Source organism: Eleginops maclovinus, chromosome 11, assembly GCF_036324505.1.
Source record: "Eleginops maclovinus isolate JMC-PN-2008 ecotype Puerto Natales chromosome 11, JC_Emac_rtc_rv5, whole genome shotgun sequence".
NCBI classification, from domain to species: Eukaryota; Metazoa; Chordata; class Actinopteri; order Perciformes; family Eleginopidae; genus Eleginops; species Eleginops maclovinus.
In genome coordinates this window covers 2,907,743-2,925,267 of record NC_086359.1, presented here as the reverse complement: position 1 = coordinate 2,925,267, position 17,525 = coordinate 2,907,743, and the positions used below count along the sequence as shown (strand labels likewise).

Here is a 17,525-nt window from a genome sequence, read left to right as displayed (position 1 = left end):
GCTGGGATCTGGCTGGCAAGCCATTGTGTAGTCATGTAAGAAAGGGGGGGGGAAAAGCTGATATACTATTTAATTTCCAGTGGATTAGGGAAACAATTAGGAAGGACAGATTTCCTTCTCTCATCCCTTGGTGACCTGAGCTGTAAATCCACCTCAATTTCCACCGTGTTTACCATCAAGTTTATCAAATGCATTCTCAAACTTTGGCTGCAACAGTTTTGCTCTATAAAATGTCAGAAAATCCCATTGATTTTGATTCTGCAGATAGATATTCTCCATCAAACTTGGATAAAACATGCCAAGCAACCAGAGAATAATCTTATATTCTTTGAAAATATTCTAAGCGCTTCAATATTTCATCCCTAAGTAATAAGTAATGAACACTTGAAACAATGATAGCTGCCTCAGGCCAAACAACAGACAACAAACACCACTAATTGGACCTTAAGGGGAATTCAACATGCGACTGATTGTCTGTCTTTCTCCTCGTTGCAGGTGGGGTATCTCTGGGTATCAATGCAAACGGAGAGAGGCTCAAACACTGGTTTGACTGCCTTAAAAACAAGGACAAGAAAATTGAGCGCTGGCACACGCTGACCAATGAATTACCCGGTTCATTAAATGACTGAAGACCCAAAACCTGTCATCCCATATGTCGTCCTACCCTACTCTCCTCTTGCTGCACCACATAGGACTCCTGCCGTCATTTACCCCCTCCTCCTCGCATCTCTTCTTCTCTGGATTTCCGTCCGTGTCGGCCGCAGTGACGTGCGACACGTCTTTGGGAATTGATTTCCTCTCAACAGGGCTCAGTTAAAAGTATATCCTTACGTTTGTGTTTACATGTACAGAGGGGGTTGCACGGATGCTTTTTTAATTTATTTTCTCAAGATCAATCAACAAAATGAAACGTGGGGATTGTAGGGTTGGATTGTGACACTTTCTACAGCAGCTGAATGATTTACCAATAATTCCTTGGAAAACAAAGGCACAAACAGAGGTTCACCGTGAGGGTAAAAGAGTTGGAGGGTCTACCAAAGGATGAGGCAACATGTTAGAGTATGCAGGAATAGAAGATGTTGCACTTTAATAAGATTATAAAACTGTTGGGGAGCTGCAGAGCCAATACACTCAGTTTGTTTTAGAAAATCTGGAGCATTTAGACTTTAATTCGACTCCTTTGGCCCGGTGAGAATAATGTCCTAACCCACTTAAAATACTGAACAAGCAAGGAGCTCAGTATACTTCAAACTAACTCAATCAAACAGAGAACGTTCAGTAAATCTCCACACATGACACGTTCAAATCTGCTTAAAATGATGAGTTTGAGTGCAAAGAAAGCAGTCATGACTTCAGAGAGTAAGGGTGTTTGGACTTTGACATGCTGCTATTTGCTTTTCATTTCCTATGAACGCTATTTAACCGTGTCTATTCCCTAGCTTGTGTGCCTAAACCAACCTGTCCCCATTTCCAAACCCCAGGGTTAGAACCATCATGCCCTCAATTCCTCCCCATGGACTTCCCAATCCCTCTCCAAATAATCTGTGTAGATTTGTTGAGTCGTCCAAATGGGAAAATGGCAGACACGTTTAAGCGGTCCTTCCATGAATGCATTTGTGGTGATATTTATGTAGGAAAAAGTGATAATTTTGAAAAAATAATCTGACATTTTTAAAAGCCGAAATTTGGAAAATAAAACAAAAAGGAAAAAAAGTTTGATTTTTTAAATATGATGATTAGGGCCACATGAAGAAGGAGCTAGAATAATGAGGAAATAGCGGGAAAAAAGTCAAATCTTACTTGAGATAAAGATGTATACAAGCACATTTAAAACCCCTGACGATGCACGGTGATTTATGACAATAGGAAGAATGTGACAACAAAAGTAAGCATTAGAAAAGATCCCCATGCATGCTTTGGACTATATTGACGTTTTGCAAAAGGAAAATCTCTCTTTGGTCACACTATCCATACCATCCGGGTCTCATACTGTTCCACCATGAGAAACTGGTTTGAAGTATACTGAGGTCTTCACCATTCAAGTAAGCTGCAGAGCAGAGACTACAAAGACAGACCAAAAACAATCCCTAAATACGATTCTCAACGGATATAAGGAGACAGATATAGGCCGTCATGGTAGATTGTATTGACCAGAGTGATACAAAAACTCAACTTACAGTAAGTATTCATGACGTTAGAAACCCTAAATGCCTCTGCATAAACTAATCAATATGAGACAAGGCTGGGTATCATACAGTAGCACCGCTCACAGATCCTCAGTGCAACCCCTGGTCTATAGAGCTGCCCAGCTTTGTGGTGGTCCGGATGTCAAGGCTCAAAAAGTGGTTTCCCTAGTACTAACATTAGCATTAGCACTAGCATTAGCTAGCACTAGCATTAGCATTAGCATTAGCATTATCACTAACTATTATTGCTGGGGTTTACACACATCTACATGTTATAGTCACATACATTAACAATCGAGGGTGGGAGCAAGACTAAAGTTATCCTCCTTTCAACTATAAACAAGCCAAACACCAAATAAACAATCAACCAAATCCCAGAGAAATAAAAACACACTTCTAACAGAATTAAATAGAGAGTAATTCATGACACACAAAAGTCCTCATCTGAAAACCCCTTAACGGTTAAGTGAAGTCTCTTAATGCCTGGTGAAACACACTTGTTGAACCACAACAACACAGCATGATTGGGCAGCTCTACAGCATTGGCGTGGTGTGTGTGTGTGCGTGTTGCGTGTGTGTGTGTGTGTGTGTGTGTGCATCTTATTGTTTACACTACAGAAAAAAAAAACTTGCTGGCAGCATTTTCAACTGTAATGTGGCTGAAAATGTACCTGGCTGTATGTCAAAAAGGGCAGAATTTACAAAAAAACTAACGGGAAGTTTACGTCGAATATATTTAAATAAAGTAATGTCAAAAGCATGAATCGTTTACAACAGCCTATCGTCGCTGAAATTCAAGTTTGCTGCTGCTGATCGGGGCGAACACACCCTGTGCTGAAACCACTGCGATTGTTTAATGCAAGCTTTGCTAAGATGGGCCGGGGGGTGGGGGGGGGACCGGGGACTTTTAAATAGCCGTGTATTGTTGTTATGTTGTACACGTTTTATGGGGTTGTTTTTCTTTAATGTACGCGGCTCCACTATTAATGTATCAAAGAGAATGTATATGTTAAACCCCTTTTAATCCAACCCTCTGAGAATGTGCAGCTTAGTGTTGTAGATACTTTTCACAAGTGAAGCTCTGTTTCTGGACACACACACACCTGGCAGTAATGTGGGACGACTGTGGCCGAGTGGTGCAGGAATGAGTCCTAAAACCTGGAAAAGAGTTAGCACTTTCAGGTTCCCTCGGCTCAAAGGAGTCTCTTTTCTGAACAGGTTTTTGGTTTGAAGCCTGAAATGAGCTGAAGAGATGTTCAGGTTTTGTTCTACGGCATAAAATAGGTCAGTAAATACCCCACTAGTGAATTTCTGAAGCTTGTACGGGTCTTAAAAAAGGGCCCTCTTTTGCTTTTTTGCTTGTTTTCCCTTTCGTTTGTTTACTTAGGGAACATAGTGACATCATTAAGCGTCTTAAGCGCTATATCACTCTTGTGTATTATTATTACTATTATTATTATTATTATGTAACAATTGCGCTCCTATTGGCTAGCATTCCAACACATTGTACATGATAGTCAAAGGGGCAGGACAGCTCTAAGCGGTTGACCAATCACAACACAGACAGCCATCTAACCAATCAGAGCAGACTGGGCTCTGGTCTCAAAAACAGCGACTCAAACTTAAACTACAAAAAAAAAGTCATCACTTTTTCTCACTGGAAGCAGGGAGATACTAACTCCAGGCTCAGCGTACAAAAACACATCCTCCCTGCACCACTCTATGGGAGTCCACCAGTTAGAGGGTCAACGGTTTGACCCCCCAGCCCCTGCAGTTGGAGTGGGCAAGATGTTTACTGAGCTTAACAACATGTGATGTGATGTGATGTGATGAGACAGCCCAGGAGCAAACTACCAGAGGTTAGTGAGACACCTTCCACTTCTTCTAGCCCGTTGAATTATTTATCTTTCTTTTAATACTTTATGTTTGGACACCCCGAGTCCCTGTGCAGCCCTGGGAAGTTACCAGAAGTGAAAACTCCAAACTCATGGATGCATGCCATGTATTTGTAATTTTATGAGTTCGCTCCTGCAGTATGACCTTTTTCTTGCATGCCCCCCACCCCACCCAATCCCTTCCACACCTTACTTGTGAATTCCCACCGTGCACCGTGGTACAACGATCCCTCACGTTCAGGACTCCTGTCAGGCTTTGCAATCCAGCTAACAGCTCTGCGTCATTACCTCACCTCACTGTCAGTGATAGGCCGGCATGTTTTAGGAGCATGCCGATTCAAATCACATAATTGCAACTTGCTTTTTCCAGCTGCTAGATACTCACAAACATCCCTGATGTCACTTTGTTATTTTACCCTCTAGTTTCTTTGTTGGTATTAGAAATATGACTTTGCATTTACACTAGGTTTTTATGCACACTTTCAAAGCTGGGAAACGCACCTCACACGCTCTCTGTATTTTAAAGTGTTGACACCTCTCCATTGATTTGCGATGCACAAACTGGCTGTGAAACCTTGTTGGCGTCTCATTATAATCCTTGACACGACAGCGATCCCCCCCTCTCTCTGTCTCCGATGAATATGTAATGAATACAACCGACATGTGATTTTGATTTTGTAATCTGTCTGCCTTTGTATGCAAGCTCTATATTATGGAAAAAAGAAAACTAAAATGCATGCGTATGTTCTTGGTTTTGTCATGAGATGACTTTGCCTAATGTTTGATACTGTTTTCTGTATAAAAAAAATACACGACTGTGGATGCTCTAAGATTATGCTATAAGTCAGTCTTTCTTCTGGACAACATTTTGTACCTTTGAACACTATCGCATTGCCTGTTTGGCTGCTGTATCTGGAAGCGTGACTTGATGTGAATTAAAATCTCTCCTTTGTTGTTTGGTTTCCTTTTTACCTCTCAGGCACTTGTTGGAATCGCTCTGGTTTGTTGATCGTATGAATATGAATGCAATGTCTCTAATTATATTTCAGTCCCACGAGAAGCAGACAGCTTTTCGTGCCTTTCCTTGTTTCCATTTCTGAATTTTTGCTGGCATGCTTTTCAAAGAAATAGGTTTATTATTGCAAACTGGATAAAATCAACCTTAAACGACAGAAAGCATGAAGTGATTTAACACTGCTCACAAGAGGCAGGTTTGAAAAACGTTCATAATTGCAACAGAGGCAGAAGAAATACTGATTTAAAGAGGCCCTGCTAATGCTTTTCCCTTGGAATGTGTTATAGGTTTTAGTGCATGTAAATGGTCTGCAAAGGCTAAAAGTTCCCTCCATTTAAAAGTAATTAATCACACGATACATCACATGTTGGCTAAAGATGCTGTAGCCATTAATGATGTAGTATTTGCACATATAGCACCTGAATGCCATTTGATTTACCTTAAAGAGCTCCTCACTTCTACCCTGTCTGGCATTGGGAGTTATTCCCATCCGGAGCCAGCTGCATTGTACAAGGCTTTTCAAAAGACAGGCAATTTTTCAAGTGGTATTCTTCTAAAGGAAGAGCCAATTCGAGGAGGCGCAGACCATCTTTTTGTGCCATTTGCCAGATGACTCTTGCAGAAAACCATAAGGCTGCACGGCTCGGATACACATGAGAACAAAGGAAAATCAATTATCTGTGTGACTGCCTATTTCTCTGTGCCTTCAACCCCTAATGCAACCCATTTTAGCACACAACTGAAAGAGCCTGAACTCTGTCAGCTACTAATATCCAGATGATAAGTCACTCTGATAGATAACATTCAGGTATTCAGATAACCATGCTGCAGATAAAGCTCTACTCATCAATGGTTTTATATGAGCAATAACCAGTTGAGTATATGCATGTGAAAGGGGTGTTTGAGGTGTTTTAAACAACAATAAATATCAGTCAATATGCAGTTAGGACAATTCTAACGCTTGGATTAAACTATCCTGGATAAATATCCAACTTCTGTTTGGTTCAGATTAAAGTCATAAAAGAAGTTGTTGACATAAAGTTGTAAAGAGGGAAGTTCACCAAAACTCCCATGGAGCATTTTGGCCTGAAACATCCAATTTGTATTTTGGTTGAAGGTTAAAGTGACTGAAAACTTAAAACATTCATCAGCTTTCGGATTCCAGGATATTTTGAGATGCTTTTGACAGCAATGGTGTGACGTTTTGCTCCCAAGTGCATCCACAAACCCTGATTCATTTATATGACGTAGCTTTTGTTGCTAAGGCTCATGGGTATAGTAGTATTTACGTTTACAAAACATAAATAATTAAACTGAAGGCTGTAATATAAACCTACAGAATTGTCAAAAGACTAAATGATGGGACTAAAGTGAAGAAATGCCTAAAAATCTGCATTATTTTAAATGGCCACCAGAGGGCAACTGCACTGGTTGCATGACGAAGTCTGTTTGCGTAGAGGTCTATGAAAAAATGATCCGTCTTGAGACTTCATTTCTAACCTCGGTAAACATTTTCCTGACAAGTCTACAGTCTCCATCTGCAGGTTTAAGTGTTCTTCAGTTTGACGTTTGCATCGCTTAAAAGATGTCTTCTCACCGCTGGTTGTACACACCACTTTGCTTACAAGTAAACAAGAATATCATGTTGTGGCAGTGGAAATAAAAGGAGCACTTTTAAAGAGCCAGATATTTCCCCTGTGAATACGTTAGGAGCAGAACAGAGATCAAAATGGAAAGGAATATTGGGCTTCAATTCGTAAATTCAATACCGATCAACTCCAATGATTGATAATGTTTCTCGTCTGCTCGGTGTCTCCCCCTGGTGGCAAAGAAATCAATGAATCCAGCTTTTAGGCAAAACATTTAACAGTTTACTTGTCAGTTATCTGATAGTTATTTTATAGATGACAACAGACTTTGGGAAGGAGAAAATAATAGTTCTGAACAGAAACTTTGAGTAAGACTGCAGGACTTTTTGTCCTTCTTCAATTATTAGAAAGAAGCATCATTGCTCATGCCTTCAAATGTTTAATGACCTGGGCAACGACTCAACTGAACTCCACTCAACATAAAATGCAGACGTGTCCAAGCATCATATGACAAGACCTCTAAAAATTTCCAAAAAACTGAAAATTATTCCTAGTATTTTCAAAGCCCACATTCAAATACTTTTTCCCCATTTACTTTCCTGTCAAGGTAACATTTTGAGGATATTTTGAACTTGTGATTTATGTCTTGGAGCACGACAGAAATGAGAAAAATGTTAAGCTCTCAGCCATCTATCTGAGGAACGTAAGGACGCATGAAATGATGAACGAGCGGCTCCGGTGGCTCATTGAATCCTGCAGCTGAACTATGAGGACTCTGCAGATCGAGAGGAGGAAGAAGAAGAGCCCGTCACAAGACAGACGCAACAAATAAGGCGGACCAAATGAAGTATGAAGCTGAAGTTATAACGTTCCTTTGCTTTGATAGATGTGATTAGTAAACACTGCCTGTGCTTTCCATTACAACTTTAAAAATGCATATTAATCTTGTTGAGTCATGCAAATACTTTTGAGTGTGGCTTTCATGTTTGAAACCTGACAGAAAAATACACAAACCGGCTTCTTGTAACGAACAAAAGGATGTCAGTCAACCTTCACGTCTGTCCTTGACTAAGGAGATATTTTGTCTTGTCATGCTGCCCTATCAGCAGTAAAAGACTGTCAATAAACACAACGAGTTTGTGTCATGTTGTTGTTGTTGTTGTTGTTGTTGTTGTGTAGTGACATTTCCAATTATGTTTTATTTATTATATTTTCCCTATTCTAAATCAATTACTAATCACTGTGTAACACTTGCTCTTCTATAGGCTAGCGCTCTAACACATTGTACGTGAAGGGCTAAGGGGCGGGACATCTCTAAGCAGTTGACCAATCACAACAGAGCCGGCCAAGCTAACCAATCAGAGCAGACTGGGCTCTGGTTTCAGACAGAGGGTGAAAAGAGGTGCTGCACCACAGGCAGTATGAGAAAAATAAAGAGCTTTCTGAACATTAAAGCATTGAGACATGTCCCAGGAGAGACACTACATACTGATATACACCTGAACATCAGCAGGAGAGGACTCTTTAAAGTAGAGACACTACATACTGATATACACCTGAACATCAGCAGGAGAGGACTCTTTAAAGTAGAGACACTACATACTGATATACACCTGAACATCAGCAGGAGAGGACTCTTTAAAGTGGAGACTCTACATACTGATATACACCTGAACATCAGCAGGAGAGGACTCTTTAAAGTAGAGACGCTACATACTGATATACACCTGAACATCAGCAGGAGAGGACTCTTTAAAGTAGAGACTCTACATACTGATATACACCTGAACATCAGCAGGAGAGGACTCTTTAAAGTAGAGACACTACATACTGATATACACCTGAACATCAGCAGGAGAGGACTCTTTAAAGTAGAGACGCTACATACTGATATACACCTGAACATCAGCAGGAGAGGACTCTTTAAAGTAGAGACACTACATACTGATATACACCTGAACATCAGCAGGAGAGGACTCTTTAAAGTAGAGACGCTACATACTGATATACACCTGAACATCAGCAGGAGAGGACTCTTTAAAGTAGAGACTCTACATACTGATATACACCTGAACATCAGCAGGAGAGGACTCTTTAAAGTAGAGACTCTACATACTGATATACACCTGAACATCAGCAGGAGAGGACTCTGTAAAGTAGAGTCACTACATACTGATATACACCTGAACATCAGCAGAATAGAGACCCTTTGAATCCATTTACATGAACTAAGCTTTTATGGGTGGCATAAGGGTTCTTAAAATGACAATAATATAGTTTCTCTCAATTATTTCGAGGACAATATATCGTCCAACAAAAGTGATTGCACGCAGCTAAAATGATAGAAAATGTTTTGCATTTGTCTCCTAATGTCAGTTACTGTCTCAATAGGGGTTGCTAAAAGCTAAACAATGAAACAAACTGCAGATGAAAGGATGCAATTACGGAGGTCTGAAAGCCCTTTGTGATCCAAGAGCAGCATATTATAATCCATCTGTTATGTCAATAACTTTGTTTTGTAATTCTATTTTTAGCTTTGAAAACGCTAAGACAACACAGTTGACTTTAAAACTACTTTATTCACTTGTTTGTTGACCTTATGAAAGGTTGATAGTCATTGTTAAGCACAGCGATTAATAGCTGCAGCTGATTCTTATATAACCTCTCTTAAGGTAACAGGCTTTGGTATTTGGTTTTCTTGAGGGTGTACAAAGTCCATTCATCCATGGAGAGGCTGTTTGCACAGATCACAGTCGTGCTGGTGGAGGGAGGTCCTTCCAAGACGAGGGCCGGGTGTTCTCAGGATTTCATCTGGGTCACGGGGAAGAGATTAGAGCTTATAACACTGTCCTGCTTTTTACATGGTGTGTTTGAGGCGCTGCTGCCTCTGAAAAGACACCCAGCTGCAGCACAGAAACTAAAGAATAACCTCAAAATGCATTTAGTTTAAACTCTGTGCTTTAACACTTCTGTAACAGGCTGGTTTTTTCTCATAGGGGCGCTAATGTGCTCATTTTCAGGTGCATATTTGTATTTAGTGACATGTCTCCATGCTTTAATGTTCAGAAAGCTCTTTATTTTTCTCATACTGCCTGTGCTGCAGCACCTCTTTTCACCCTCTGTCTCAAACCAGTGTCTGGTTAGTCTGCTCTGATTGGTTAGCTGGCCGGCTCTGTTGTGATTGGTCAACCACTTAAAGATGTCCCGCCCCCTTAGCCTATCGCGTACAATGTGTTGGAGCGCTAGCCAATAGAAGTGCAAGTGTTCCATAGTGATGTCACTGTGTTACGAAAGCAAATAATGGAGTCCAATGGAGAATTTTAGCCTTTGCAGACCATTTACATGCACACAAAACTACAGGAAAGGGAAAATCCTTAAAAACATAATAGGGCCGGTTTGAATGGAAATCCACCTGGAGCATTGTTTATTCCGCGTCAGGACACCACTTGTGTTTATTGAGAAACTACTCTTAATCGCAGTACTTACTGACTTGATTATCAGGTAGACAAACAAGTCAAAGTTATTACTCCCTATAACCTGAGCATCCTAACATCTGAACTGTAGAGCATTTATGTGAAGATCTTGACATCATTTACAAAGAAAGGGCAGCAGAGTCATATTGAGCTGAGACTAAAGCACAACAAATATTCAGCTATGATTTCTGACTGTCTGGCAGCAAAGTATCTCCCCATTGCTTGATCCAGTGCACAATGATCACACATGCGCAGGAGGTAGAGCAGACCTCGTTATAACCCTGTCACTCTGCATGATGTGCTTCCTCCTGGCCCCCTGTATCTCTTCTCTTCATTATTTTTTGTTGGTTGCATGTTTTCTGACAGGACTCGCAGTAGGGGATGCATCCACAGTCAGTCCCCTCGGAGACAAGAGGTCAAACTTGGTTGACTCCGGTATAAAGCATCACATAATAAACTTCCTGTGCCGTATTAGAGGATTTTCGTGCGCTGAAGTCATCAGAAATCCTCCTATTTCTCCGGCTGGAGCCACTGATGTGTGAAGTCGTTTCATACACCCTTTAGAAGAAAACTGCCTCTAGGAAAGTGCTGAGTGAGCTTTAGAAACTACAGTGAGTCTGGAAGCTGAAATCAGTATGCTGGAGGCGGGGTTATAGCCTGAGGTTGTCAAGAGGGAATGTGAGGAAGGGTTTTTGACAGAAATGTTGCATACAGACTAAACAAAAAGGGCATAAAAAGTATAAATGAGCTCTGCTTATTCAGTTTAACAAGGACAGTAACAACACATGGGTACCTAAAGACAGACACATGCACCAATATCTCTCCTGCATTTTGTAGCTGCCATTTAATTCAGATTTTTTAAAACATTTTATTATAGTTTTTATATTTTTCACAAACTGTTCCTATTTTTTTTATATTTCCTTTTACTTATATTTTATTTTATCTTATTACATTTATTGCAATTTGTAATGCTCCATGTGTAAACCATATTATGATTCTCACTGAATCAACGCCCCATTATTCCAAAAGCCTGATAGTCTTAAAGATGTCCGATTGGACCGAGAGCACATTTCTCCAGCAGCCCGTTATCCTGAAAACAAACAGGGCATTGTCCCATAAAATACTCCCCATCTCTGCAACAAACAGAAGCACATGGCTAGTTATTATGCAGAAGGACATGATCAGACCTTCTTGGGTGCAAATGAGGGTTTTTTCTGGGATGGCAAAGGCCAGATCTGCTCTACTCTGGATTACCTTGATAATATTACCATGGCTGTAACCATTTTTAACCAAACCAACGTCAGGTATCAAACACTAAGAGGCAGAGTACAGAGGATCATGCTCAACAGAAACCCAACTGCAAGATATAAAAAGATAAATATATTGAAATAAGATAAAAGTATACAAAAATCAATCAACATGCATATCATAATTAGCTATTTTGTTCCGTTTGTTGCAGGTGGAGTGGGTTGTTCTCACATTAATTAGCTTTAGCATCAGTGTGGGCTTTTCTGGGATAATTGGCTCTCGAACAAATGGGCCATTTTTCACAATATTATGGTTTTAGAATAATGAGCCACAGTTCCCATTCTGCATTCTGCATAGCCTGCAACTGTAAAGACTTCATTGATAATCAGTTACATTAAACACATTGCAGCCCCTCCTGTGGACCAAGGGATTAGCATCTATGAGAGAGTAATCCCAAACTCAAAGTCCATTTTTCAGAGCCGCCTCTCACCACGGCCACTTATGGATTTTTCCCACACTGTCACATGTCATTTTGAGCTTCTGCGATTTGCTTTGAGGACTTTTCAGTGAAGCAATCTTCATGCTGCTGCCAGAATTTAAATCGCTCTTCAGCGTGGTTTGTACGCTCCACTTCCCCCACCTCCTCCTGTGGTAAGTGTATTCCTCACAGGGAGCTCCGACTGGGAATGAGCATCCACCGGCAGGGTTTCTATTTTGGTGATTGGTTTTATTTTTAGGTATAGTTACCCCTCAATATCAGACTTTATTGTGAAAGGTGAAGAGTGAGGCTGAGATTTCATACATTGTAAATGAAACAGTTTTTTTTATGCTCAAATTAAATTGCAAAACCTTTCTGTGGCACCAAAGTGACACACGTAAACGTCACAACAAATACATAAAGCTGTTTCGCACTGCGTCTGTTTTTACTAAAAGGGAAACGTTGTTCATGCCACTTCCTGTTTATGTTGTTTCTATTTTTACGATTAGACAGACTGTTGACAAAGCTCTTTTTAGTTGGTGTTGTTTCACCGGTTCTTGCACAGCACATGTTCACAAGTTTATAACATTTACACGCCTAAACCCTGCACCTTATTCGTCAATATGATATGCATGTACGTTTGTCTCACATTTGCATCTACTGTGATACTGTAATCAATAGGAGGATATTCTGTGACCTCGTGCACTTTATTTACTCTTTGCACCACCTGGTTGGATGCAAACTGCATTAGGTTGAACAGTTAAGTTAAATATAATGAAATACATCCAACATAACAGAGGCAGGCTTTTAATTGGGAGTTTAGAAACAAAGGATTCTTGGTTATTTTTAGAGCAGATTTCATTACATTAAACTCAATGTTCTTTATGTTTAACTGAATAACACAAACGCAGGCTGCTAAATTGCCACTTTATTTGCATCAGATGACTTAATACTCAATTAAAAAAACTATCATTCGTTCAAAATAGCAGCTTCACGGTTCCAGGGGTTTCCTGCAGGTTCCATCTTTTATTTTGAAAAGCTTTCCAGTCGTCCAAACAAAGTCCTGTTAGCACTCATAAAGGTGTATAACTCCTAAATTAAGTATTAATGTATTTCCCATTACATTATATTATTATCCAACAAGAAAAAAATGTACCAATTCAATTCCATCTCTACTGTTTTGTAAACTAACATCACAACAAAACATTATAATTATATCCCTTTCCAGACTGTAAATGCCTCAGAGTACTAAATACTTAGTACTTAACAGCTTTATGTAATTGTTGCCTGCTCATTGGTCCAAGGACCTTTGCTTTCCTACCTGAAGGTGAGCAGAACAATAGTCGCCTGTCTCAGGGGAAACGTTTTTTTCCAGTTCAAATGGCTCTGTTGTTGTGTCAGAGCTGTGTTTGTTGGCTTAATTAATACTTTGTTGTGGGCTGTTACAACCAATTGTTCCTGCAATTAAGAGTGTTGGCTGGAAATACTAGCGGCTGGAGATAATTAACAGCACAGTGCTTCTGTGACTTATTAAACAAGAACACACTCGTCCGGGAAGTGAGTTAGGTCTTTCAAATGAAATGCAGAAAGGAAGCCTTGGAGGTAGGAGGAGGAGAAGTTGTGCAGCCTTATTAGGGCCGCAAAAATGAGTCGAATTCTTTCAATTGCAATATGCAGTAGTGCAAAACTCACAGAACAAGAAGAACAACATTCATTAAAGAGGCCCTACTATGCTTTGGGGGTTTTCCCTTTCCTGTAGTGTGCTATATAGGTTTGTGTGCATGTAAATGGTCTGCAAAGGCAAAAATCCCAAAGTGTGTCTCTCTTTGAACATTAAAGCATGGAGACTTGTCCCAGTGGAGACACTAAATACAAATATGAACCTGAAAATGAGCATGTATGTCTGTTTTAAGAGAGCAGACTGGATATTTGCATTCAATGACAAAGGAAGAGTCAAAGCGAGACAACAGCTGGCTAATAAATCAATCACCAAATGATACAAAGCTGTCGATGAGCAGAAACACACGGGGGGGGGGGGGGGGGTAATCAGCAATTGTGGAAACGACAACACAGCTTGGTGAATCAGATCAGCGAGGAACAGTACAAAATGTCCGAGGACGTGTCAGAGGCCACTTTTCCACAATCCCACCGTGCTGTTACAAGCTGTGATTACGTGTGTTTCCACTGCGGCCTCACAGTGGGACGCAACCTTTGACTTACACTCAAACACCAGAGACACAACAGGATGCCAATTATTGTGAGTTTAACTTCAGGGGAAAAAAGACATGCTTTAGCCCTACTTCTGAAAAGGCTCCCCAGGTGTACGAGTGGTGGAGGTAAATGCAAATGTCCTCTCCAGAGTGACAAACTTTTGTATGGATTTCCAGGAAACACTCCACTCACATAGCCTATACGACATAGCACTTCAAAATAAAAAGGTCAAAGCTTTCTAACTCTCTACAATATGACTGCAATGGCAACATGAGATAACATGATATGATTGCTACACTGTAAAAAAAGGAAATTACAGTTGTTGTACTTACACACAATTTTATTGTAAGCTAATTCAGAAATACAATTTTGTCATCTAACAAATAAATTAATGTTTGCCCAACTCAATATTCTCAGAATTTGGTCAACAAGGAAATTTGATTCACCAAAACAAGATTTTTTGTTTCCCTCAACTTTCTAACAAGATTAGAAAGATTCTAACACAAAAAATTAAGTTTCCTCAACTGTATGTTCATGGACACGCCTACTACGGGGTTTCCTTCCTGTCTCCATGGACATACACAGGTCTCCACGAGTCGACCGTTCTACCATTTTCCCTCGAAGTTGAGAGGATTGCCAGACGTGAGATTCATATCAGGTAATTATTGTTATTTCTCTAAAATATGACTTAATAGAATGCGTAAGGCAAATAATTGAAGATAGATTTGGTCGCTGAACTAACCAGCGTCGTATATTTAATGTATTTCAACCAAATTAGCAAAGTTATTAGCTGATTTTAGTTTGCTAACTTAATGCTAATTTTTGAACGTGATGTTCTATGCACAGTCAGTAGCAGCAAATTGCTAAAATATTCAACTTAATTGTATGTACTCTATACACATGTTGTATAAGGACCGCGTGTGTTGCAGAAAGAACTGTCTGCTTAACAATCAAGCAGTAGTAGCTAGCGATAGCGACAGTAGCGCTAACATTGGTTGTAGAGGGAGAGTTAGAGTTTGTGCCCTTGTGTCTTAACTGAAGTAGAGGGAGAAGTAGCGCGAGGCTAGGCGAGGCTAGTTTGTGGGGTAACCTACATACAGGGCATTCGTAAATTGTCACTCCGAGCACATTCTGAAACTTTTTAACCGTTCGAAACACTTCCCAGAAAGACAGTATTTCACCAGTCTCATGATACTGTCAAATCCATAGACTGTATATATCGGTTAAAACGTTTCAGAGTGTGCTCGGAGTGGCAATTTACGAACGCACCCATAGACTTATATATTGACTGATATATTTTTTCTCTCGCATTAATGAATGCTGCTGTGGTTTTGAATTTACTGGTTTACTTTTAATTTGACTGTTCAGTAATTCATGGAAAATAAATATCTAAACTTAAAATTGCTAAAATATTTAACTTAATTGAATGTACTCCATACACATGTTGCATAAGGACCGCGTGTGTTGCAGAAAGAACCATGTGATGTCTGCTTAACAATCAAGCAGTAGTAGCTAGTGATAGCGACAGTAGCGCTAACATTGGTTGTGGAGGGAGCAGTAGCACGAGGATAGGCAAGGGCTAGGTTGTGGGGTAACCTACATACAGGGCATTCAGTACTAATATATAGACTTATATATTGACTGATATATTTTTTCTCTGCTGTGGTTTTGAATTTACTGGTTTACTTTTAATTGGACTGTTCAGTCATTTATGGAAAATGAATATCTAAACATAATCTGCACTTGAATAATTTATGGTGTCAACAGTGCAAGAAAGATGGCCTGCACTGTTTTTTCCTGAGGAGGTAATGTTTTCCTTTATGTTTTGTGTGTATGGTTTTCCCATGTGTATTTGTGTACTGAAACACTCATTCCTGTGTACTAGGCTATATGGTTAATCTTCTGATACACTATCATTTGAAAATGTAGTCTTTTCATTCAAATGATGAGATGAAAGTCTTGTAATGCATTGGCAGCTTTAGACTGGCATGACTATACCACATTAAGTCCTGGTATGGATATTATAATTATAAACTGTTTTTTTTTTTGTGTCCAGATATCTAAAGAATTTTATAGAGTCACCAGCAAAAACCTCCATGAAACTTGGAATGCATCTCTTGACAAGTATACGTCCCGCCTGATAAAACTTTACCAAGCCAGGAAGACAGCTTTTGGTCAAGATTTGGAAAAGTTACTGAATTCACTTAATGAAGAGGTGGGTAATGTTCCTCAAACTAAACTGTATGTAAAAAAGAAAAATAACCTTAAATAATCAAAATCACATGACATTCGATGTTTATAAACAGAGATTCTTAATTTGAGAGTTATCTTGCTGCATTACAGTGTGTGTCTGTCTGTGTGTGTGTCTGTCCATGGTTGTATGCACGTGTTCACAGACGGCAGACATTGCGCGCCATAGAAGGACGACAGCATTGAGAGGCCTTCCCATTTTTGTTAGAGAGGATGCATCAGAGTTCTTTCTGAAGTGCATGGTAAGTCAGTCCAGAGCATTTCGGTGTGATTAATAGATTTGCAGTGCCTCTTTCATATCTCCCCAGAAGCTGGATACATATTGACTGGTAGTCTTGTCCTAAATGTGACTGTAAACAACTAAATTAGCTTATGTGTTGACCGCAATTGTAATGGGGTGTTGGTATCACTAAAACATTTGCTGTGTCTGTTTTTTCCCACAGAACACAGACCCTGAGGAAGAGGTGGTTGGAGGAGTGGCAGTTGCCATACTGACTGTCTATGACGATGATGATGGCACCGAATCCCCACCAGTGACTGAAATCAATGTCATCTTGGAAGGGGCAGTTATAAAACACGACCTACCTGACCTCGCTGCTGCCTTCGCCTACCTGTTTGGCCTAATGTATGCAATGGACATAAGCTATCCAGAGAAGATGAGGTACACCTTTGAGGCCATCCAGACTATCTTTTCCGAGCTTGGTTCAAGATGCTCGCAGCGCACGCGATCCTTGAAAGAGAAGCTTTTGCTGTGAAGCCTGTGTATGATTTACACTCACACACACATACACACGAACGCACGCACGCCCAGCTCTGTCATCACTCCTCCATGAACAAGCCTACACCAGCTCTTTCTCACACACACACACACACACACACACACACACACACACACACACACACACACACACACACACACACACACACACACACACACACACACACACACACACACACACCAGTAGCCCATTGATGTTGGAAAAATAAAAACAAATTGTATTCAATTAATTTGTTGTGTGTTGAATGATGGGGAGTGGTGAGGGGGATTGGTAGAACTAAAAAAACTGAGTTGGTAGAACTCCTGGAATCTATATGTAAAACTCATAAAACTGTGTTGGTAGAACTCAGAGCTTAAAGGTGAAACTCAAAAAACTGAGTTGGTAGAACTCGGAGCTTAAAG

General features: G+C 40.1%; 2 protein-coding genes and 1 long non-coding RNA gene across 5 annotated transcripts in view; 2 read left to right on the top strand and 1 right to left on the bottom strand.

Annotated features, from left to right (window-relative positions):
- Positions 1-2,730, top strand: part of doc2b (double C2-like domains, beta) — a 111,993-nt gene extending 109,263 nt beyond the window's left edge. The window contains exon 10 of the mRNA XM_063894755.1: positions 496-2,730. Coding sequence (XP_063750825.1) covers positions 496-629 — 134 coding nt within the window. The 3' untranslated portion in view covers positions 630-2,730. The remainder of the gene's footprint in view (positions 1-495) is intronic.
- The window catches only part of LOC134871829 (uncharacterized), a 144,598-nt gene that overhangs the window by 120,873 nt on the left and 6,200 nt on the right, over positions 1-17,525 (bottom strand). The window lies entirely within an intron of this gene.
- LOC134871766 (uncharacterized) lies at positions 14,399-17,309 on the top strand. 3 transcript variants are annotated; one of them, XR_010166730.1, is made up of 4 exons: positions 14,399-14,753; positions 16,152-16,310; positions 16,492-16,587; positions 16,789-17,309. XR_010166730.1 is itself a non-coding variant. In XM_063894644.1 (4 exons), exons 1-4 carry the CDS (start codon positions 15,850-15,852, stop codon positions 17,098-17,100), a joined length of 618 nt encoding a protein of 205 aa, XP_063750714.1. In that variant the 5' UTR covers positions 15,275-15,849; the 3' UTR covers positions 17,101-17,309. The 3 variants fall into 3 exon arrangements, 1 of the variants encoding a protein (XP_063750714.1); XR_010166731.1 differs by having other exon boundaries at positions 16,439-16,587; XM_063894644.1 differs by lacking the exon at positions 14,399-14,753 and adding an exon at positions 15,275-15,900.

Coding starts and splice junctions, on each gene's coding strand:
- LOC134871766 (XM_063894644.1), top strand. CDS start 15,850: ATGGTGTCAACAGTGCAAGAAAGATGGCCTGCACTGTTTTTTCCTGAG. Junction 16,311..16,491: donor TGAATTCACTTAATGAAGAG/GTGGGTAATGTT, acceptor ACGTGTTCACAG/ACGGCAGACATTGCGCGCCA. Junction 16,588..16,788: donor AGTTCTTTCTGAAGTGCATG/GTAAGTCAGTCC, acceptor TTTTTCCCACAG/AACACAGACCCTGAGGAAGA.